The sequence below is a fragment of the Orcinus orca genome, chromosome 2 (genome assembly GCF_937001465.1).
Source record: "Orcinus orca chromosome 2, mOrcOrc1.1, whole genome shotgun sequence".
Classification (NCBI taxonomy): Eukaryota; Metazoa; Chordata; class Mammalia; order Artiodactyla; family Delphinidae; genus Orcinus; species Orcinus orca.
The window spans coordinates 117,291,417-117,315,264 of record NC_064560.1 but is presented as its reverse complement, the minus strand read 5'-3'; the positions used below and the strand labels follow the sequence as shown (position 1 = coordinate 117,315,264).

The 23,848-nt window shown below is 35.9% G+C and overlaps 1 protein-coding gene across 3 annotated transcripts in view; it reads left to right on the top strand.

The window, feature by feature from the left end:
• KNL1 (kinetochore scaffold 1) overlaps positions 1–23,848 on the top strand; it is a 63,238-nt gene that overhangs the window by 29,460 nt on the left and 9,930 nt on the right. For 2 of the 3 annotated variants that reach the window (XM_049705816.1, XM_049705817.1), the window contains exons 10-17: positions 753–5,846; positions 8,886–9,024; positions 9,421–9,488; positions 9,893–9,991; positions 16,726–16,841; positions 18,767–18,857; positions 19,442–19,558; positions 20,632–20,719. In XM_049705816.1, the coding sequence (XP_049561773.1) occupies positions 753–5,846; positions 8,886–9,024; positions 9,421–9,488; positions 9,893–9,991; positions 16,726–16,841; positions 18,767–18,857; positions 19,442–19,558; positions 20,632–20,719 (5,812 nt within the window). Of the gene's footprint in view, positions 1–752; positions 5,847–8,885; positions 9,025–9,420; positions 9,489–9,892; positions 9,992–16,725; positions 16,842–18,766; positions 18,858–19,441; positions 19,559–20,631; positions 20,720–23,848 lie in introns of those variants that run through there. The other variant, XR_007475478.1, reaches the window with a different exon arrangement.

Below are 23,848 nucleotides of genomic sequence, written 5' to 3'. Positions count from 1 at the left end.
TTCCAGTTAACTAAGTATAGTTAAATCACTGCCAGTTTAAATAATAGGGAAATATGTTAATTATATAAGGACTTCTCAACTTTAATGGGCATGTGAATCTTTTCAGGATTTTATTAAAATATAGATTCTTATCCAGCAGATCTGCGGTAGGTCCTGAAATTCTATACTTCTAACAGTCTCCTAGATGATACTAATGCACTGGTCCACAGACCGTACTTTGAGCAATAAAGAGTTAGACCAAAAAAAACAAAACAAAACAAAACAAAAAAAAGACCAAAAAAAAAAAAAAAAAAAAAGAGTTAGACCATGTCCTCACAAGTAAAACCACTGCATTCAAGGACAACTCAACCACCCAAGAGTATAGAGTGTACTATAAATTAGCCATCACGCACTTATTCCTTCCAAGTCTTTTTTACTTAGAATGAGAATGACCTATCTAATATAACAATTAGAATTTACATTATAGTTACATTTGGTATTGTCGGTCTTTTCATTTTTTAGTCAGTCTAGTGGGTGAATAATTAACTTTTAATTTGTTCAGAAACACTAAAAGTATTCACAGACTTCAGAAAAAAATTTAAATAAGAAATTCTGTGCTGCACACCACACCATTGATTCAAACAAACCAATGTAACATGAAACCATCATCTAGGATTGTTTATATAATACTCTTTCTATATAGTACATGTTATAAAATATCTTTTTAGAAGTTTGCATTTGATTTGATCTCTTATATTTTCCTTTCTTTGTAGGTTTCAATTACAGAATACAACCATGAAAGGAAACATGCAAATGACCAGACAGTCATCTTTTCAGATGAAAACCAGATGGACCTGACAGCAAGTCATACTGTGATGATTACCAAAGGCCTTTTAGATTGTACCCAAAGTGAAAAATCCACCAAGATAGATACCACATCATTTCTGGCTAACTTAAAGCTCCACATTGAGGATTCAAGAATGAAGAAAGAATTAAATTTTTCCAGGGATCAAAGCACTTTTTCAGAAAAGAAAATAAATTTCAATGACTTCATAAAAAGATTGAAAACAGGAAAATCGAATGCTTCTCCTTTTACAGGACCTGATAAAGAAAATTCTGAGATGCCTATTCATTACAAAGAATCAAATAGGGCCTCTTCTATGCATCAAATGCATGTATCTCTTAGTGTAGATGCAAATAGCAGTAATATGACTAGACACTTTAGAGAACAAGACGATGGGATGAATTTTACCCAATGTCATACAGCCAATATTCAGACTTTGGTTCCCACATCCAGTGAGCCCAGCTTAAGGGAATTTAAAGGTGATGATATTACAATTTATGGCAATGACTTTATGGACCTGACAATTAACCACACTATACAGAAGTTACCTTCAGCAGATAATCTGTCTGAAATAGAAAATCAAACTCAGAATGTCATGATGGATGTTTCAACAGGTCGTGGAGCTAAAGCACTAGGACAGAAGACAGTCTTTAAGGGTAAACCAAACGATGCTTTTCAAGACCCTTCCTTAAACCCTGAAGGTGACATACATATTACCAGCAGTCATATTACAGGGACAGAAATTCAGACAGTCACACAGACTTCCAACCAGGACGTCAGAACATTGGCCATGATCCCAGAATCTAAACGTTCCAGTCCAGCTATTCAAGATTATAAGACATTTTTCTATTCTAGTTGTAATGATGCCATGGAACTGACCAAGTGTTTCTCAAGTATGAGAGAGGAGAAGAATTTGCTAAAGCATGACAGGAGTTATTCTAAAATGTATCCCAATCCAGATGCCATCTCTCTTCTCAGAGAGAATACGATTTATTCGGGAGAAGAAAGCATGGACATTACCAAGAGTCACACAGTTGCAATACATAATCAAATTTTTAAACAAGTTCAGACAAATGTACAGATAGCAGCTGCACCAGTATCTGAAAAAGAAATGATGATCCAAAATCACATAATCGTGTCAGAGGATGGGGAAATGAATATAAATTATAGCTCAGTTCCTCACGTATCGAAGGAAAGATTACAGCAGAGCCTGGAAAATCCTTTATTTACTTCATTGACTGACAAAAGGACTGAAATCTTCACAGATGAAAATATGGATTTGACTAAAAGTCACATAGCTAATGTAGGAAGTCAGTTTCCTCTTGCATCTTACAGTCTGGCATCTGAGAATACCAGTAAATCTCACTCTCACAGCATAAGCCCTTCAGATGAATGGGAAGAAATGACCAAAGGTCGTATTGAACCATCCCGACAACCAAACATAATATCTAAAAACATCCCAACTGACACATGGGACAAAGGAAAAGATCAAGTTTTGAATATTTCACCCCATCTTGATAAAGATTCTCCTCAGTCACCTGATATTAACCAGAACATAGCAACAAGCCATAATATAGTATACTCTGGTGGAGATCTTGATAAACAAGTAACACTGAGAAATAATAGAAATACAGTTTCTTGTGAGCAATCTTTGTTTCCTACTACAAAGCCATTGTTTTCATCAGAAGGACAGTCTGCCATGAGAAATCATAATGCTGCTGTTAATAGTCAAACAGTGAAACCTGTACCAGACCAGAATTCTAAACTGCCTGAGCCACTGAGGAAAAGTTTAGGCAGTCCCACGCCTGACTGTTTTCATGACAAGATAATTATTTGTTCAGAGAAGGAGCAAAATATGGACCTAACCAAGAGTCACACTGTTGTCATTGGATTTGGTCCTTCTGAAGTACTAGAACTAGGTAAGACTAATTTAGAAAACACTAACAACCAGCTAACAGCAGTAAACAGACAGAAAGCTGTAAAAGTTGAAAAATGTAATGAAAGTCCGATAGAAAAAACTGGAGTATTTATTTCTAATGATATCATGGGTGTGTTGAAGGACAAAACTGGAATTCTGAATGAAAAGCAAGATGTCAAAATTTGTGAAAGGAAAAGTCTTGGCAGACTAAAAATTGATAAGACTGTTGTATTTTCAGAGGGAGATGAGAATGATATGGATATCACCAGGAGTTACACAGTGGAAATAAATCATAGACCTTTACTAGATGAACATGATTCCCATTTGGTGCCTTTGGCAGGAAATTCTAAAACTGTTTTGTATACATGTGGGCAGGATGACATGGAGGTCACCAGAAGTCACACAACTGCTACAGAAAGTAAAACTGTCTCACCAGATAAAATAACTACTAGGCCTGTGGACAAAACTGTAATGTTTATAGATAATCACGATGAACTAGAGATGACAAAGTCCCATACTGTTTTCATTGACTACCAAGCAAAGGAGAAAACTATGCTTCCAGACAGCTCTAACTTTGAACTATCCAAAAGAAAAAGCCTAGAAAAGTCAAAAGTGACACCTAATCCTGCTAAGGAGGGTGTTTTCTTTCCGGACAATAGTGAAAGTGATCATTCAGTAGCAAAAGTCAGCCAGCTAACATTACCGGGGGAATGGTCTAATAGTGATCCTTTAGAGAAAGCTGAAGCATTTTTAGCTGCTGATAACATGGAAGTGTCTAAATCAACCATTTGGAAAAATGACAAAAATGTACAAAAGTCTGGATTTCTGAATGAATCTCTATCAGGCAAAAGTCAGAGAAGGAAGAGCCTTAGACTCAAAAATGACAAGACCATTGCATTTTCAAAGAATGACAGAAATGGTGTGGATGTCATCCAGAGTTGTACAGTGGAAATAAATAACAAAGGTGTCCTGGAAGATAGAGAGGACTCCCATTGGGTGCCTTTGGAAGGAACTTCTAATACTGTTTTATATACATGTGGGCAGGATGATATGGAGATTACCACAAGTCATACAACTGCCTTAGAATATAAACCTCTCTCACCAGATAAAAGAACCACTGGGCCTATGGACAAAACTGTTATGTTTGTAGATAATCACAGTGATCTGGAAGTTACTAAGTCCCACACTGTTTTCATTGATTGTCAAGCCATGGAGAAAATACTTCAAGAGTACCCTAAATTTGGAATAGCAAAAGGAAAAACCTTGGGTGTTTCTTTTCGTAAGGATGGTAGCTCTGTTCAAGAAATCACTAAAGAACAAGCACTGGCTGTAGAAAACAAAACTGTCCTTCACACTGAGCAAAAGCATCATGTGATACCCTTTGTTCCTACTAATACATTTTCTGGGGGTCAAGGTGAGACAGAAGTCAAATTCCATAGCACTGCTGTGGATGAAGAGGCCGTGAAAGTTGTAGTCCAGGCCTATGTATTGGAAAAAGCCAAAATTGAAAGCTGTCACTTAAATAGTACAGATAGAAGAAATGTGGGTTTTACAGGCAGTTCTGCAACTGCTGTTTGTGGATCCAGTGATAATTATTCCTGTTTACCTAATGTTTCCTTTTTTGATAATTTGGAGGAGAATGGCATGCCCTTATGTGATAAAGATGATGTAAAAGCCAGTCATTGCCCAGTGCAAAATGAGCTTCCTTATGCAAACAATTTAGCTAGTGAATATTATTTGAAATCTGAGGGACTGCCTCTTTCTGCTCCTTGTTCTTTGTTAGAGAAGGAAAAAGTTGTTCAAACCAGTACCCAAGGACAGTTAGACTGTGTCCTAACAGTACTCAAAGATCAAGATCTGATTAAGGAGCCCCCAAATCTATTAGCTAATGAAACTTTAGTATATGGTGAAGATTTGGGGGAGATGACTAAACTTAACTCAAAGCGAGTATCTTGTAAGCTTCCAAAGGATCAAACGGAGGCCTTTGTTGATAATGCAGAGCATAGTTTAAAGAAGACCTTTGTTGATGATGTTTGTGTTGCTCCTCAGCATCATCTGTCAGCCCAGCAACATCCATTACCTCAACAAGGAAAGAGTATTGTCAGTAAAGATGAAACAATATTGTCTAAAGTGGGAAATAAGAATTTAAATATTGTTAGAGGAAATGCCTCTGAACCCATATGTGAAAACGATTCCACAATGCTCAATAATGAGAAACAGTTTACTATGGCCTGTAAAAAAGAACTAAAGAAAAATATTCAAACAGCTAAATGTAATACAGCTATAGATTTCCACAATAACTCAGACTTGACTAAGCAAGTTATTCAAACTCATATCAATCCTAGAGAAGCATCAGATCCTGTAATTGCATCTAATGCTGCAACTTTTAGTAGTATCAAACCACATCTGAATAATTTGAATGAAAAAACTGAAGAATTTTTAGATTTCCAACCAGTTCATATACCACCTTCTCCAGAACAATTACTTGAATTAGTAAATAAGGCACACAGTAATATGAGTATAGTGCAAGCTACAGAAATACATAATGTTAACATAGTGTCCAGCAGTGTTAAAGATGATAGGGATGAAGAAAATAAAATTTCTCATAATGGAGCTGAAACCATCTCTGTACCATTAATGACAACTATAAAAGATAAAGTGAGGAGATGTTCTTTGGGAATATTTTTGCCCAGATTGCCAAACAGGAGAAATTGTAGTGTCACTGGTATTGATGACCTGAAGCCGATTCCAGGAGACACAACTGATTTAAATAACTTAGAAACTCAGCCAGTCTCCAGTAAACATTCAGACACTGGATTTGTTGCAGCTAAACTGAACTTAAGTCCATCTCAGTATATAAATGAGGAAAATCTTCCTATATATCCGGGTGAGATTAATTCCTCAGACTCTATTAGCATAGATACTGAGGAAAAGGCTTTGACTGAGACATACCAAAAAGAGATTTCACCATCTGAAAATAAACTGGAAGAAACCTGCAATAGCCAGAAAAGAACCTGGGTACAAGAAGAAGAAGATGATATTCAGGATGAGAAAAAAATCAGAAAAAGTGAAATTAGGTTTAATGATACTGCACAAGATCAGGAGGTGAGCTCTGTCTTGAATTAAGAAATGTTCTTGATTTTTTATGAGTATTCTTGAATTTTAATTTTAGTCTCGGGTAACCAGGAATTAATTATTTCCAATTTTATATGCATATATATATATATATATATATATCTGGAGAAATATTCCTATGTAGAATCTTAAGAAATTAATTGACTGGCAGTTAGACTTAAACACAATTTGAAGTGACAAATGGTCACAAAAAATGAAATGGAAAGTAGTACAAAAATTAATATCAAAATTGTGTAATTCTAAGTATTCTGTCACTTCTAGTGATTTGTCATTTTGGCTTTGCATATTAGAATCTCCAGCCAGGGTATATGTGGTTTGACAAGTCATCTTCAGTGTGAAAATATTTGGAGGGTAAAAAGCTTTTTAATTATGCAAACTGCTTAAAGAAAAGCTGGACTGAATTTTCTTGGCTAGTGAGGGTATATAGAAGCTGAAAGTCCATTTCTTTCGAGGATGGGAGAATGCCTAGATCAAGCCCAGTATCTCAAAGTGAAGTAAGTGAGATTTTGTGTTTATTTAAAAGTCATAAAAGGTTCTTTATTTTGCAACATCTAGGCATTTTGGAAGTCCTGAGGTGACAATGTATGATAAAAAGTAGAGCTAGTGAATTAACCCATTTGTAAATATCTTTGTTATAATTGATAAAAAAGCAAAACATGGAATTGTTAAACCCTCAGCTGAGAAATGTACGTCAGGACTTGTTCATTAGGTTGGCAGCAGAGGGGCAGAAGGAAGTATAAAGGTAGGGCTAAATGTGGATGTGTTCATATTTAAATTTTGATGATAACCATTGATGTATGTGTGTATCTCTTGGCTATACTATAGGAATACATTAAGTAATTCAGTGGAAACATACCTCCTTGCTAATACTTTAATAGTTTAGATCAGGTAATGAATCCTCTTAGAAGCATTATACTTTACGTACTCTGTTGCATTATGTCTCATTTTTTTTTTTATGTCTCATTTTTAATTGAACATTAAGGGAATGTAGTATTTTAATCATAACTCTGCCAATATCTTTATCTAGAGGCCTGTTGCCATTTTTGTCTTTTATGAAATTTTTGTTGCCAAGAAAGGCAGGATTACATTTTTTCCTTCCAGATTGAGTTGGTTTAGTGTATTCTTGGTTATCAAAATACTCATAGCTTTGGGACTTTGAAATGTTAAATATTCATGATGTGTGAAAAAGCATGATACATAACTGTATGATCTTAATTACATAAAAATGGATGCTAAGTTTTGTAGGTACACAAACGAGACCTAGGACGACACATCAAACAGTAAACTGCTTGTGATTGTGGATGACTTTGTTTTTTCTTCTTGTGTTTTTTGGTTTCCTATTTTGCATGTGTTAACTTTTAAGAAATAAGTGTTATTTTAAAAACCTTTTAAAAAAAAGGCATAGATTTTAAAAGTTGAGGGAACACTGATTTGGATAACTTGTCACTGAAACTGAGTTTTATAGGTGGAGAAATAAAGATTAGAAAGTATAATAGGTTCATAGGGGGCTTCCTTGGTGGTGCAGTGGTTAAGAATCCACCTGCCAATGCAGGAGACATGGGTTCAATCCCTGGCCCAGGAAGATCCCACATGCCACGGAGCAGCTAAGCCCGTGTGCCACAACTACTGAAGCCCGCGTGCCTAGAGCCCATGCTCCGCAACAAGAGAAGCCACGACAATGAGAAGCCCGCGCACCACAACGAAGAGTAGCCCCAGCTCGCTGCAACTAGAGAAAGCCCGTGCACAGCAAAGAAGACCCAACACAGCCAAAAATAAAAAAACAAATAAATTTATGAAAAAAAAGAAAGAATCATAGGTTCATAGAAACAAAGTTTAAACTCTGTTAAGAAATACGTAAGTAAGCTTAGAAGATGATTTCATTGGTTCTTTAAGGTGAGGTCCTGAGGAAATTGTTCATCTATGAAGCTTTGAGAAAGTTGTAACAGTAATATAAAATGTATAACTGAATAGATTCTATGAAAATTAGTATTATTTTATTTAATAAATATTTATTGGGTATCTGCTATGTCCTAGGTCCTGTTTAAGTCCTGGGAATGCTTCAGTGGGATTTACGGACAAAAATCTGTTCTCATAGAGGTCACATCCTAGCACTTAGACAAGGAATATATTGCCCTTAAAAACATAAGTAGGGCTTCCCTGGTGGCGCAGTGGTTGAGAATCCGCCTGCCAATGCAGGGGACGCGGGTTCAATCCCTGGTCCAGGAAGATCCCACATGCCGTGGAGCAGCTAAACCCGTGTGCCACAACTAGTGAGCCTGCATGCTGCAACTACTGAAGCCTGCATGCCTAGAGCCCGTGCTCCGCAACAAGAGAAGCCACTGCAGTGAGAAGCCTGCGCACCGCAACAAAGAGTAGCCCCCACTCACCGCAACTAGAGAAAGCCCGCGCGCAGCAATGAAGACCCAACTCAGCCAAAAATCAATAAATAAAATAAATAAATTTATTTTTTAAAAAAATATAAGCAAGTAGGTAGATGAAAATGGCATTTAAGGCTGTAAAGTCAAATGGTTAAAATGGTAAAAGCAGGACCATATGACTTATTTGACTTCAATCAAAGGAATCTTGGTCACCTGGGGAAGGAAGTACTAAAGCCTGGAAATATATGCCTTCTCTGTACTCCAGACAGAGCCATTGTGTACAGCCGGTATTCTCTTCTGGTTTTCTGCAGTGTGGTAGCCCTGACCATGGTGACTAGTAGTTGAAAAATCGGATAGGTCAACGTTTGGTAGCTCATATGATATGGCTGTAACCTAGATACCTCTGGGAAACATTTGCTTATATAGTATAATGCACAAAGTTATTTCTATATATTTTTAAATAAAATTACTTTGAAGTCTAAAAGCCTTATTCTAATTCTTTATTAAGGTATTTTATATGATTATAGATAAATTTTATAGAAGTATTTCTCTTAACATTGAACACTTAGTCATTATAAGTATACACTGTCATAACATTATTCTTATGATGTTTCTTTACTGATCATTTCAGATTTTTGATCACCGTGCTGAAGGAGCTATAGATAAAAATGCTAACAGTGTGTTGATAAAAAGCCTGAGCAGGACCCCATCTAGTTGCAGCAGTTCTCTGGATTCAGTCAAGGCTGATGGGACCTCTCTGGACTTCAGCAGTAAGACCTTCATGAAGGCTAAATAATAGAAGTCATCTGCTTACTTGACTAATAATAAATATATTTCAGTTCAGGAGATATTTGAAAGTTGTATAAGCTTTTTGGTAGTTGATAAGTAAAGTTATACTTAGTTTATTTTTAATTCTTAGTTATTTTAATAAATTGAGAAGTGTATATTATGAAAGTGATTTTCTTAAGAGGCTTATAATTAGTAGAGAAACATATATGGAGCCTTAAAACTGTAATACACTTTGCCCTACAAACGACTGTCTTCCCAGAAAAATCCTAGCAGATAGCTTCAAGAGCTTGAACCACACATAAACCTGAACAATAACTAAAATTAAGTTTACAATTTAATTTTGACTTATTCATCACTTGAATTTGCTTTACTTGTAGCACACCCCAGTAGTCAAATAGAATCACAGTTCCTCAGAGATACCGTTTGTGAAGAGAGCTTGAAGGAGGTATGTTAAAGTAGTTCTCATTTCTAATGCAACTAATTTCCTTATTTTGTTTTCTCTTGTTTAATTTTTTTTAATTATGAAATGTTTCAAATATACAGGAGGCTAGTTTTCTTTTTTTTCTTTTTTTTGGTTAAGGATCCAACATGGCAATTAATTATGTGGAGTAGAATCATAATTGGAAGACCTATGTTTTGTTTTGTTGGATTTTTTCCCAATTTTACTGTTACTGAATAAACTTAAGAAATAATATTAGATAAAATCTGCTTATGTATAGCTTACAAATATCTGGATAGTGTTTCCACAAATATATGCAAAGTACTTTAAGCCATTTAGAAACAAAGGTGGTGGTTATAGTCAAAATGACTCACCTTGAATGGTCATGCAAACTTTTTTTTTTTCCTCAGAAACTCAGAGATGGGAGAATAACAATAAAGGAGTTCTTTATACTTCTTCAGGTCCACATTCTGATACAAAAACCTCGACAGAGCAATCTCCCAACCAAAGTAAGTTCAGTTTCTTGGTAAAATAGTTATCTCAGTTAAAATATATTGTACTTGTTTACTAAACCGCATCAAAGCAAGCATTTATTAAAAAACAAAAAAAGAATCTAAGGAAGCAAATTTTCCTATAGAAGGTTTTCCTGTAGAAGGTACATTTGGGGTTAGCATAAAAATTGATTTTTTAAAAAATAATCATGAATTTTGAAAATGTAAAAAAATTTTTTTCATTTCTTGCCATCTATTTTGTTTTTTATACTTTTTCCTGAACATACGGTTTTTAAAAAACCAAAGTACAGCAGAAGTTTGTTTTTTGGGGGGTTTTTTTTTTTTTTTTGGTTTTTTGTCTGCATTGGGTCTTCACTGCCACGCACAGGCCTTCTCTAGTTGCGGCAAGTGGGGGTTACTCTTCGTTGCAGTGTGCGGGCTTCTCATTGTGGTGGCTTCTCTTGTTGCAGAGCACAGGCTCTAGGTGCGCAGGCTTCAGTAGTTGTGGCGCACAGGCTTAGTTGCTCTCCGGTATGTGGGATCTTCCCAGACCAGGGATCGAACCCGTGTCCCTTGCATTGGCAGGCGGATTCTTAACCACTGCACCACCAGGGAAGTCCCCGGCAGAAGTTTTTTTGTTTGTTTGTTTGTTTGTTTTGCGGTACGCAGGGCTCTCATAGAATACTTAAATAATACAGTCAACAAACTGAGTTTAAAAGATTAATAGACAAACATATCACTTACATACAAAATTACACAATATTTTTTTCACTTAAGTCTGTCGAACATTTACAAAAGTTAATTATGCCCTTGGCCACAAAGAAAATGGAAAAAAAAATGGAGATTTCATGGACATCATCTGATCTTAATCCAATAAAATTAGAACTAATGAAAGGACAAATATCTTAGCTTCTTGGAAATTAAGAAACACATTTCTAGTTAACTCATATCAAAGAAGAAATCAAAACTATTTAGAAAGCAAAGTAAGGAGAACATTTAATGCCAAATATATGGGATATACAGCAGAAATTATACTTACCAGGGAATTAAAAGCCTGAGATATCATTGTTATAGAAAAGACTCTAAAAATAAAGGATTTTTTAACACTCACTTTAAGAAATTGGAAAATGAACAATAAAATAACATCCATAAAAAGGCAGGAAGACAGATTTAATGCAGGTAAATAGTAAAGTTATTGAAATAGAAAAAAAATAAGTAGAAAATATAACATCTAAAAACTGGTACTTTGAAAAGACAATAAAATAAGAAAACTCTTAAAGAGCCTAATTAAGAAAAAGGAGAAAGCTAAAATATATATGGTTGAGAAAGAAGACATGTCCACAGATTAAAGGAGAGATTAAAAGAATTTTTTTTTAATCCACCAACTGTGACGACAAATTTTAAGACCTAGATGGTTTTTCAGAAAAACATAAATTACCAAAATTAACCCAGGAACTGGAAAACTCTAATTAACTACCATTGAAATTTTTTTTTTTACAATTTACCATTAAAATTGTCACTAGGACCAGATGAGTTCTAACTTTTAAAGAATAGATCCACACATACATGAATATTTGGTTTATGACAAAGATGCCCTTGCAGAACAGTGGCCTTTTCTATAAATGGTGTTGCATCAGTTGGATATCCATAGGAAAAAAAATGAACCTTGATTCAAACTTCACCCTATACATAAAAATCAGTTCTATACAACACCAAAAGTACAAGTGACAAAATTAAAATTTGGAGCTCATCAAAATTTAAAACTTGTGTGCTACAAATAATACCATCAAGAAAGGGAGGGCTTCCCTGGTGGCGCAGTGGTTGAGAGTCCGCCTGCTGATGCAGGGGACATGGGTTCATGCCCCAGTCCAGGAAGATCCCACATGCCGCAGAGTGGCTGGGCCCGTGAGCCATGGCCGCTGAGCCTGCGCGTCCAGAGCCTGTGCTCCGCAACGGGAGAGGCCACAAAAGTGAGAGGCCCACGTACCACAAAAAAAAAAAAAAAAAAGGGAAAAGACAACCCACAGAATAGGAGAAAACATTTGCAAATCATACATCTTATAAGAGGCTTGTGTCCAGAGTATATAAAGAACTCTTGAAACTCAAAAAGACAACCAAATTAAAAAATCGTCTGGGACTTCCCTGGCAGTCCAGTGGTCAGGATTTCACACTTCCAGTGCAGGGGGCATATCCGATCCCTGGCTGGGGAACTAAGATCCCACATGCCCCGTGGTGTGGCCAAAAAAAAAAAAAAAAAAGCCAAGAAGCTATGCAAATGGCCAATAAACAAAATTGTGATTAAAGAAATACAAATTAAAATGAGTTACTATCACACCCACTAGGGTGGCTGTAGTCAAAAAGACAAAATAATAAGTATTGGCAAGAATGTGGAGAAATTGGAATTTTCATACATTGCTGATAGGCATGTAAAATGGTGTAGCCACTTTGGAAAACAGTTGGGTATTTCCTCAAAAAGTTAAACATAGAACTATTATATGATCCAGCAATTCCACTTCTAGGTATTTACCTAAGAGAATTGAATACATACATCTAAACAAAAACTTGTACATGAGCATTATTCATAATAGCCAAAAAGTGAACTGATTATGAGTTACTTGAAGCTGGGATGGGGTGGAGGAGAATGGGGAATGACAGCTAATGGGTACAGGGTTTCTTTTAGGGGAATGAAAATGCTGTAAAATTAGCTGGGGCTTGATGTTGTACAACCCTGTGAATATATTTTTAAAATAATTTAATTGTATACTTAAATGGGTGAATTATATGATGTGCAAATTAAATCTCAATAAAGCTGTTTAGAAAGAAATCAATTATAGGAGGATTGTATATCTAACGTGAAAAGTAAATCAAAGATGGAAACTGGGAAGATACTCGTGCATCTTTTGGGTTGCCAACCTCATTATTCTTATCACCATAGTGCCCCTTCCTAGTAGAATCTCCTTGCCTCAGCTGAAGATGTGGAGTAGAAAGGTGCCTAGGTATGCAGCCAGAGTCTTAGGAAAAGCAGAAAGAGTACCAGGGGACCAGAGAAAGCAGAGGGGAAGGGTAGGAACAGAGAGGATGCTGGCAGGGTGGAAGAGGGAGAGGATATGTAGGAAGCTAATCTTTGAGGGTATGAATGCTCCCCTTTCCTCTCAGGCCCTACAGAGGTCAGGAGGGGCAGTGTTAGGGAAATAAATCTGGGAACAAACCCATCAAGATAGTAAGAGAAATCAACTATACTTCAATAAAATAAATTTTTTAAAAAAGATGGTAAGAGAGTTCAAGCTATATCAGGAAAGAAATTTAAAAATCCCAAAGTAGAGGAAGGCCAAAGAAATGGAGTATGTATGGGCTGTGGAAAGTGAGGTTCACAGCTATGGGCATCTGTTGCAGGACTTAGATGACTATGAGTCTCCTTTAGGGTAGAACTGGGGAGAGCATTTTTGAGGCAGGTGGGGAGATGTGTGGCAGCCCTCATAGACAGATGTACAGCATCCATGTGTGTGTGTGCAGTTGTAGGAGCTCAGCTGGCAGCACCGGCAAAAGGTACTATGTAGAAATATCAAATCACTATATTGTGTAACAAGAACTAATAACATAGTGTTGTAGGTCAGTTATATTTCACAAACAAACAAACTTATTAAAAATGAGATCAAATTTGTGGTTACTAGAGGCAGGCAGTGAGAGGTGGGGAAATAGGATCAAGGCAGCCAAAAGGTACAAACGTCCAATTATAAGATAAATAAGTGCTAGGGATGTAAGGTACAACATGATAAATATAATTAACACTGCTGTATGTTATCTATGAAAGTTGTTAAGAGAGCAAATCCTGAGTTCTCATCACAAGGAAAATTTTTTTCTATTTCTTTAATTTTGTATCTGTATGAGACGATGGATGTTTTTTTTTGTTTGTTTTTTTGAGATGATGGATGTTTATTAAACTTGTGATAATCATTTCATAATATACGTAAGTCAGATCATTAGCTGTAAACCTTAAACTTATTCAGTGCTATATGTCAATTATATCTCAATAAAACTGAAAGAAAAAAAAAAGGTGCTATGGTAGTGCCCCAAGACCTCCTGCATGCCCAAGGAGTGGCTCAGGCCAAAACACTATAACTTACACCCTTTCAGTGCGGTTGAGGAACTACTGCAAGTACCCCTGCCAGGCCTGAAATACCCAAGAGCTGATTGTGCATAAATTGGGCACTTAATCAAAATAAATAAGTCAAGTGAGGAGGGTGACCTGTGCATATAGTCCTGGACTCAAGGTACAGCAAATTACCCATGTATTGCATACAGCATGGGCAGTTGCATCCAGTATGTACCCATAGTGCATGAGCCTAATATCCATTGGCACTTGGCATTCCTGGTGAATCTCTGAGAATGTGGTCCCATGTTTCACTTTGTGGTTATGAAGCTTCAAGAGGAAACCTACTCTTTTTTAAAAAAAAACTTTACTATTATAGGAATTTTCAAACATATACAAAAATAGATAATAGTTTAATGAAATCCCCATGTATCCATCACCAAACTTCAAAAATTATCAACTCTTTATTCTCTACATTTTCCTACCTCCCCACCCCTGTTATTTTGGAGCAAATCCCAGGCATCATCAATTTATCTGTATTTCAGTATGTATCCCTAAAAAGATGGGAACTCTTATTTTTAAAATATCCAAATACCATAATCATATCTTAAAATGATTAATTATTAAGTCAGTATTTATATTTCCCTGATTGTCTGCATTATTTTCCAATTTGTTAAGTTGCATCCCGGGTGAGGTCCAAACATTATAAACACTTGATATCTCTCTCTCAATTATCTTTTGAAGTATAAGGTCCCCTTCCATAACCCTCCCTTCCCCCTGCTTCTCTTTCTCTCTCTTCCTCTCTCCCCCTCTCTCCCCTAACCCCTCCCTTTTTATGAGGAAGCCAGATTTTTCCATACTCTGTTAAGTATGGATTTTGCCCATTGTGTGTACCCAAACTTTCATTTTAACGTGTTCCTCTGCCCTTTGTATTTTCTGTAAATTGGCAGAGGCCTTTTCAGATGAAGGGTTTTTTTTTCAAGTTTACTTTATAGTTGTACTTTCATCAGGAGATAGTATCTGGTGATGATGTGATGATCAACCATTATTTAATGATCAACCATTATTACTAGATTATCTAGATCTAGTAATTCATTAGGAGTTGTAAAGTAGTGATATCCTAATTTTCTTCTTTTTTTTTTCATTTATTGTCTAAATACTTCTATAAAAAGAAATATTCCTTTATCAAGTATTTGGCTCCTATATGAAAGGCAGTCAGCCATTTTCCCAAGGAGGCCTGATTTCTTTGAGAAGAAGTATAGAGCTTTGATTTTTCTTTATAAATTTAGCCTTAAAAATATTTTTTAAGAAAGAGAGTCAACATCAGTTATAATTGCTTTTAGCACATTTTTACACTTTCTGAGCACATCTGTTAGAAAGCTTGTTACAGATAGAGAAATGAGAGTAAAATCTCATTCGTTATTTCCTTTTAATTTGTCAACTGAAGGGGGAGAATGAGAGGAAACTAACATTTGTTAGATTACTTCAGCAGGCCCTGAGCTTTGGTACCTTTTCTTTTTTTTTAATATTTATTTATTTTTAGTTTTGGATGTGTTGGGTCTTCGTTGCTGCATGCGGGCTTTCTCTAGTTGCAGCAAGCAGGGGCTACTCTTCGTTGCGGTGCACGGGCTTCTCATTGCGGTGGCTTGTTGCGGAGCACGGGCTCTAGGTGCACAGGCTTCAGTAGTTGTGGCATGTGAGCTCAGTAGTTGTGGCTCGAGGGCTCTAGAGCACAGGCACAGTAGTTGTGGCACATGGGCTTAGTTGCTCCGTGGCATGTGGGATCTTCCCGGACCAGGGCTCGAACCCACATCCCCTGCATTGGAAGGTGGATTCTTAACCACTGGACCACCAGGGAAGTCCCGCTTTGGTACCTTTTTAAAAGACTTTTACTTTAATCTTAAGAGGTTGGTCAATATTGTGCCCATTTTATAGATGAGGAGACCAAAGCTTAGAGTGGTAAAATGACTTATTCCGTGCCACACTGCCTATAAATAATGTACAGTTGTGGCGTTTTGTTTGGTTTGGTTTTTATATGTAATGAGCCAACTTGGTTTTTCCAATACTGCATTAAGGACATCAGAAAGTCATTGGATTAGAGCTGTAAGACATTTAAAAAATGTCCAAAAGACACTTAAGACATTTTAAAAATAACTAAATTTTTACTGCTGTATTTTATGTATATCAGAAAAGTTTGAGTTCAACCTGGGATACAAGTAAGGAACAGGGTTAGAGAATAAAAATAGAAAAGAATAATCTTGGAAACTGGCATCTTTTTTCTTTCTTTTAAGGGAGAGGTTTTTGGTAAGTTTGAATTTTCAGGTATTGATAGTTTTTAAAACAATGCATAGCCATTTTCCTTTCTCCTCAATTTTATTGAGGTATAATTGACAAATAATGCATAGTCATTTTCAAATCACTTTCAATCCTATGAGTGGAACATCCACAGTTCCTCTAAACATCTGTGAGAAGTTGACTTTGAGATTAGAGACTTTATTTCAGATTCCAAGTAGTAGCTTACTAGGTATATGAATTTAACAGAGTTTTCAAATTTTTCTTTGTAGAACTTTTTAAAATAGGCACTCTGAGACTTGAAACAGTTCTTGAACATGGTTTGGTTCTCAAAATACCAGTTTTGAGGGACTGATTTTTTTTTTTCCAGTTTACTATAAACACATCACCTACTCCAGAAGACCTGATGTTAAGTCAATATGTTTACCGACCCAAGATACAGATTTATAAAGAAGATTGTGAAGCTCTTCGCCAGAAGATTGAAGAGTATGAAAGTTTTCATTTTTTTGTGTGTTTGTTGGATGGGTAAATAATCTGTGTGGCAAGGTTTTGATAAGAATAACACCGGCATAGGAAAAGTTGATAGCATTAATTGGCAGTGTGATATAGTATATGGGAAAGAGTTTCAGCTTTGTAGTCAGACAGATGGAAGTTCAATCCTGGCTACAACAGTAGCTGTGTAACCTTAGGTAAGTCATTTAACCTTCATTTCCACATCCATCAATTGAGGATAATAATACCTACTTAGTAGGTAGAAATGAGCAGTAGAAATAGTGTATATAAAAAGGTTGCATGCCATTCTTAGCAAAGAGTAGGTCCTTAATAAGCAATCATTATTAGATTATGATATCAAAAATTGCAAAAGAACATCTTTAAAAGAAGATAATACCCTTTAGAGATTTATATATAGTGCCTAAAATCAAGATTGACTTTGGGTTTATAATTCTATCACATTTGCCCTTGATTTGCATTTATAAAAGAACAAAGTTTTACTCAGACTATTGTCAGTGGTTTGGTATAAGTAGATGCTGCAGACTAATTTACAAATTAGGTATATCTAGATTTTCGCAGGTAAATCAAGACTTGCGACTCAAGACAATGTTTATATCATACTTATCTAGAACTGTCAAACTAAATTTGAACCAATCTAACAAATAGAAAAGAAATGAAACAATCTTTTAAGAATCGTGTAGTTTTAAAACTTTTGGTGGTGAGCACACTGTAGTGTACATAGATGTCAAAATATAATTTACACATAAAATTTATATAATGTTATAAACCAGTTACCTCAATAAATAAAAATAATTAAAGGGAATTATGTAGTTTTAAAACTAGAAGTTTAAGATGCTGTTAAATTATAGTACTGCAGATTTGCCTGATTTCTGGCTTGTTCATTCAAGAAATATGTATCGAGCACCTACTATGTGCCAGGCACTGTACTAAGTCCTGGGGTTCATCACTGAACAAGACAAGTTTCTTACCTTAATGTTGTTTAAAAGAGTTGGGTGTCTCAGGATTTGTCTGAGAATGTTTTGTTTTGAACGAAATAGGTAGATCTTGTATACAATGAAAAGTCTGTTTAGATGTGCTCTACTGTTTGATTTTGCACCTATGTGCCTGTATATATTATCTTCTAACTCTGATAAAAATGTATTTCCTCTACTTATTAACAAGAAACTAATATATAACTTTGCTACTTTTATTAATGGTATTCTATAAAGATGAGATAAGACCAAAGTGAATTGGAAACCTTTACTTAAAATAATAGCTACGGGGCTTCCCTGGTGTCGCAGTGGTTAAGAATCTGCTTGCCAATGCAAAGGACACGGGTTCGAGCCCAGGCCCGGGAAGATCCCACATGCTGCGGAGCAACTAAGCCCGTGTGGCACAACTGTGGAAGCCCACGTGCCACAACTACTGAAGCCTGTGTGCCTAGAGCCCATGCTCTGCAACAAGAGAAGCCATGACAATAAGAAGCCTGCGCACCGCAATGAAGAGTAGCCCCCGCTCACCACAACTAGAGAAAGCCCGCACACAGCAACGAAGACCCAACACAGCCAAAAATAAATAAATAAATAAATTTATTACAAGAAAAAATAATAGCTACAACTTCACAACAATAATGCATTCACAAGCTTAAGGATTCTCTATAAGCGACGTATTTTCATTTTGGAACAAGTTGATGCATTGAGATGAGAATTCTATTTATTTGGGAGGGAAGTTTTTTTGAATCATAACATTCTTGAACTGTTCTCCAAGTGTTGAAATAATCAGGCTGGCCGCTGTTCCTGAGTGAATTCCCCTCTTTATGTAGAAAAGAACTAGGAAAAATTAAGTGTGCCTGTAGATCTGAGCTGATTCATTCTAGCTGACTTCTGAACTCTGTGCTAATTAACTTTTCTATATTTTAGATTAAAGCTTTCTGCACTGAACCAAGATAAACTGTTCACTGATGTAAATAGGAACCTATGGGAAAAAGTGAGACACTACTCTGATGAGGAGGTACTTTTTTCTCATTTTCTGAATGGGAATCAGTATAGACATTTTGAAAAATGTTTATTGTGAAATTAGTAACTGTTACTTGATAATTAGTGATGAGTTCTTTAAAATTTACTTCTCAGATATAATATGTAAACAAGATTTTATTATACATGAATGATTATTAATATATAATCTTTTCAAACCTTAAGTGATCAATTTAATATATGAAATATATTTGAAATTTATTGAGTTCCCTCCTTGTTTGCTTTTCACTTAGATTAAGATGGGGAAGAGATTTACTTTAATTGATTAAATAATAAGCAACTCATTTTATATTTGCCCTAATTAAAGAATTTTATTAACTAAGAGCCAGTCATTTTCTAATTTGTAATATAAGTGAATTAAAAGTAGGAATCAAAATTGAAATCTTTGGTTCTGGACTTAAACTATTAAATGGTATTAAATTTGCAAATGAGAAGCCTTAGGAATCAGAGTCTAGGATGGGCAAAGCTTAGCAGGTACCAGCTGAACCAGCCTTCCCAGACCATTTGCCTTCTCTAACTCATTTGTTTGAGTGCAGTGTAATCTTTGACTTTCCCTTACAGCTGAAGGCCTTTGGAATTTACCTGAACAAAATAAAATCGCGTTTTACCAAGATGACTAAAGTCTTCACTCACCAAGGAAAAGTGTCCCTGTACAGCAAGCTGGTACAGTCGGCTCAGGTAATTTGAGACAGTTAAGAGCTTAGAAAGATCTATTAAAATTACTTTATAATTGGGGCTTCCCTGGTGGTGCAGTGGTTGAGAGCCCGCCTGCCGATGCAGGGGATGCGGGTTTGTGCCCAGGTCCGGGAAGATCCCACATGCCGCGGAGCGGCTGGGCCCGTGAACCATGGCCGCTGAGCCTGCGCGTCTGGAGCCTGTGCTCCACAACGGGAGAGGCCACAACAGTGAGAGGCCCGCGTACTGCAAAAAAAAAAAAAAAAAAAATTACTTTATAGTGGTTATGGAATATGAAGCATGTTCCTTAGGAGACATGTGAATGAGAGCTGGGCAAAAACTTAAAATTGTTCATAAGAGGTGGGGTTCAATTTATTGAAAGTAGTAAATCCTGGCATCTTGAGTAATTCTAGAATATATTTACTAATATGTGCCTATGTGTCATCTCAAATTTGTTATTCATTATACATACTGAAATAAAACAATACAGGATTCTGATCTTCCATTGCTAAGGACTGTGCTGTAGTATGATCTTCCTCATAGTCCATACTCAGCTGTGTTTGTGTGTGCATGTGTTTAAAGTAGCATTTCCCAAAATGATCATCCTTTAAGAAAGGTCTTGCATAAAAAAACTTTCCATTGAAAATGTCTGGGAAATGTTACATGCAGTGTCCCCCTTTTGGAGAAATATAATAACTAGCATATTAAAGTCTAAGGTCAGAAATATACATATATATATATTTTTTTAGTCTAAAAAGAAAAAAATGCTATAATTCTATTTGACCAGTGTTTCCCAAATTTATTTAACCATAGAACATTTTTCATGAACTCTTTTTAAGTAATATATATTAACATCTTATATTACATGGAAATGCTAAAATAAAGCACAAAATATGAACTTATATTAATCTGTTTTGTATGCTTTAAAAAATTCTTTTAAGACCAGACTTGAAGTTTTGATCTTTGTTTTAAGATTTGCCTGTTCAAGAATTAGACACAGCAGTTTGAACCACTTATAATGTTATAATGTTTTGTTTGGAGTTTTAACTTGACAGTCTATGATATTGTGTGTTTAGAACGAGAGGGAGAAGCTTCAGAAAAGGATAGATGAGATGGACAACATACTTCAGAAGATTGATAACTGTCTCACTGAGGTGGAAATAGGTAAAGTATCCTGAATACTTTTCCAAAAGAAAATTTAATTGTATCTAAATGCTTCCCTACAGTACACATTGCTGGTAGCACTATGCTGAAGCCTTGTATTAGTAGCTTGAGCCATTAAATTCGAGCAAATTAAAACTCCTTTACTGTCATTCATAATGCAATCAACAAGAAATGCCCAAGATAATAAGTCTCTTTGGGAAGCTCTTCATAACCTAGACCGTGATGTTGTGTTGTTGTTGTTGTTTTAATAAATGAACTTACCTCTGTTTGAAAATTATCTATCCTTTCAGTTGGATCTCTCATGATCCCGACTTGTTAGTATTATCTTGAAACTACTTTCTCAAAGATCACAAAATTTCCCATCATCACCAGATTTGGTAGCTCTCAGTCCTTAGCCATCTAGATGTCTTTCATCATTTGACACTGCTGATTATTCTTTTCTTCCTGAAATTTTCTTCTCCCTAAACTCTATGATACTGCACTACCCTGACCCTATTCTTTTCTCCTAGCTGTTCCTTTTAGCTCCTCTGTTGTCCCTTCTCTAACCCCTTGTGTAAGCATTTAGATTTTATCATCTACTCATTTCTATATTCTTTCCCCTAATGCTTTCATCTGCCTTAACAATTATGTTATATGAATAATTCCCAAATTCAGTGAAATTCATCAAGCATTTGTTGAGCACCTGCTACCTGCCAGATACTGTGCTTAGCATCAGAAAAAAGATATACACAGATTTTTGCCTTTAAGTGGCTTATAATCATTTTGGGTGAGGGCATCTTTTGCCTCTTTCTCTTGAGTTCAGACTTAATGTTCCCAGCTTCTTGCTGAACCTCTTGGCAAAAGTGTCCTTAATCACCTTAAACATTATGTGAAAAAATGGAATTTATTGTCTTCCTTTTCCAAAATAAAATCTGAAAACTTCTTATCTCTATAAACAAGTTTTCTTTCTCATCTCTTAACGGCATCACCATTCTTATAAATTGTAAAAGGCTCGAAATTTTATTGTCTTGTAGTCTCTCTTATCAAGTCCTGTCATATCTGCTTCTTCAGTATCCCCTGTGTTCTTTCCCATTCACATTAAGGCTGTCATTAATTCTGACGTGCTATTTCCAGTCTTCTAACTAATCTTTCTACACTCTTAATTTTATTCTATTACACTCTTAATTTCATTCTGTCTCTTTCCTGTCCAACCTGCACATTGCTGCCAGATTAATGATTATGAAAGACAGTTTTCATTATGTTACTTCTCTGACAACTTTTCTGCCTTTCCATTTATTACAAAATAAAATGCAGACTCCTGAGCTTGACATTTAACAATCTCTACAATCATTTTCAGATATTCCTTTCTTATATGATTTTACTATTATTCCCTTACACATCCTAAATTCCAACCAAATTTTGTCATTTCTGTGCAGTCCTGCCACTTTGTCTTTGCCTAATGTATTCTCCCTCTATTTTTACCAGAGGACATGTTCTCTATCTTCCTTGAGCTACCATGGCTACTTTGTTAGTACCTCTTATATTACCTATCATATCTACTTGTAATTATGGTTACTTTTTATAGTTTATTTTCCTAAGTAAATTGGAAGCTCCATAGGGGCAAAGATCAGCTTTTATTTTTCTTCATATCCTTCAAAGTTCTTAGCACTATGCTTTGCACAGAATAAGTGCCTAGTACATGTTTTCTACATTGAATTGATAAGTATATGAATTTCATAATCTTAAACTGTACCACCCCTTTGTTCATTGTCTTGCTTTTTTACTTCATGAAAAAAAATAGAAGCCATTAGGGCCAGAACTTCTAAACTTTCTGCTACCAAACAAACCAAACTTTTATATCTCTATATCAATTCTTTCATCCTTCCTTTTCCCTAAGATCAGTGTTTCCACCTAAACTTTGAATTGCAGCCCCTCTTGTCTTCTCAGGAATCTTATAGCACTGATTTTCCCTTATCTATTGTATATTCAACCTCTCTGCCTCCTCCACTGGATATGTTCACCTCTCTCTTATCTTTAAAAATACCAACAACCACACTCTTTCTAGGTACCACTGGATGGCTCCCTATTTCTTTCTTCATTATTCCTTGAGCAAATTACTGAGTACCTGTTATGTGCCTTGTATAGTGCTCGGTGCTAAGAGTACTATGGTGATTAAAAACAAAACTTTATACCCTCGTGGAGCATTTTTTTTTCATTTATCAATACTTCAATTACTTTCTTTTTTTAAAATATTTATTTATTTATTTGGCTGTGTCGGGTCTTAGTTGCGGCACACAGGATCTTCGTTGCAGCATGCAGGGTCTTTCGTTGCGGCGTGTGAGCTTCTCTCTAGTTGTGGCGTGCAAACTTAGTTGTCCCGCGGCATGTGGGATCTTAGTTCCCTGACCAGGGATCAAACCCATGTCCTCTGCGTTGGAAGGCAGATTCTTAACCACTGGACCACTGGGGAGGTCCCCCATTACCTTCTTTTAATTCAAACATTTATACACAAAGAAAGGTTTCCATGCTTTAATTTTTAAACATAATATACAGAACCACAATACTATTTCAATTGCAAATCATGGGAGATCACATTCAAATATGCTTGGATTTGACAAGTTGCTATTACAATACTGAGAAAAGATTATAAGAATTAAATAGTTTTATGGTAACTGCTATGGAAGAGTGGTTCCATGGTGCTATAAGTTCCTGAAACAGAAATCTGACCTAGTCAGGTCAGGAGAGGCTTCCCTCTGAGGAAGTGGCATTTAAGTCAAGATCTGAAGAATAAGTAGGAGTTAAAGTGAGAAGGGAGGGGAGAGCCGACTATTCAATATGAATAGCACAGGTAGAAGCCCTTCTATGGGAAAGAATATACCAAGTACAAGGGTCTGAAATAAGGCCAATGTGGCTAGAATAGAAAGAGCAAAAGGGAACACAGTCTGAGATGAAAGTGGAGATGTCACTTTTAGGGGCCAGGCCAAGGAGGGCCTCTTAAGGAGTTTTGAGTTTTTCTAAGAACAGTGAATAGCCATTTGAAGGTTGTTAAGCACTGGCTGCAGTGTAGATACTGGATTTGAATAGATCAAGAGTAATTATAAGAAGTTAAGTGTAGTTATTGGACTGATATGGTTAAGAAAGGACAATAGC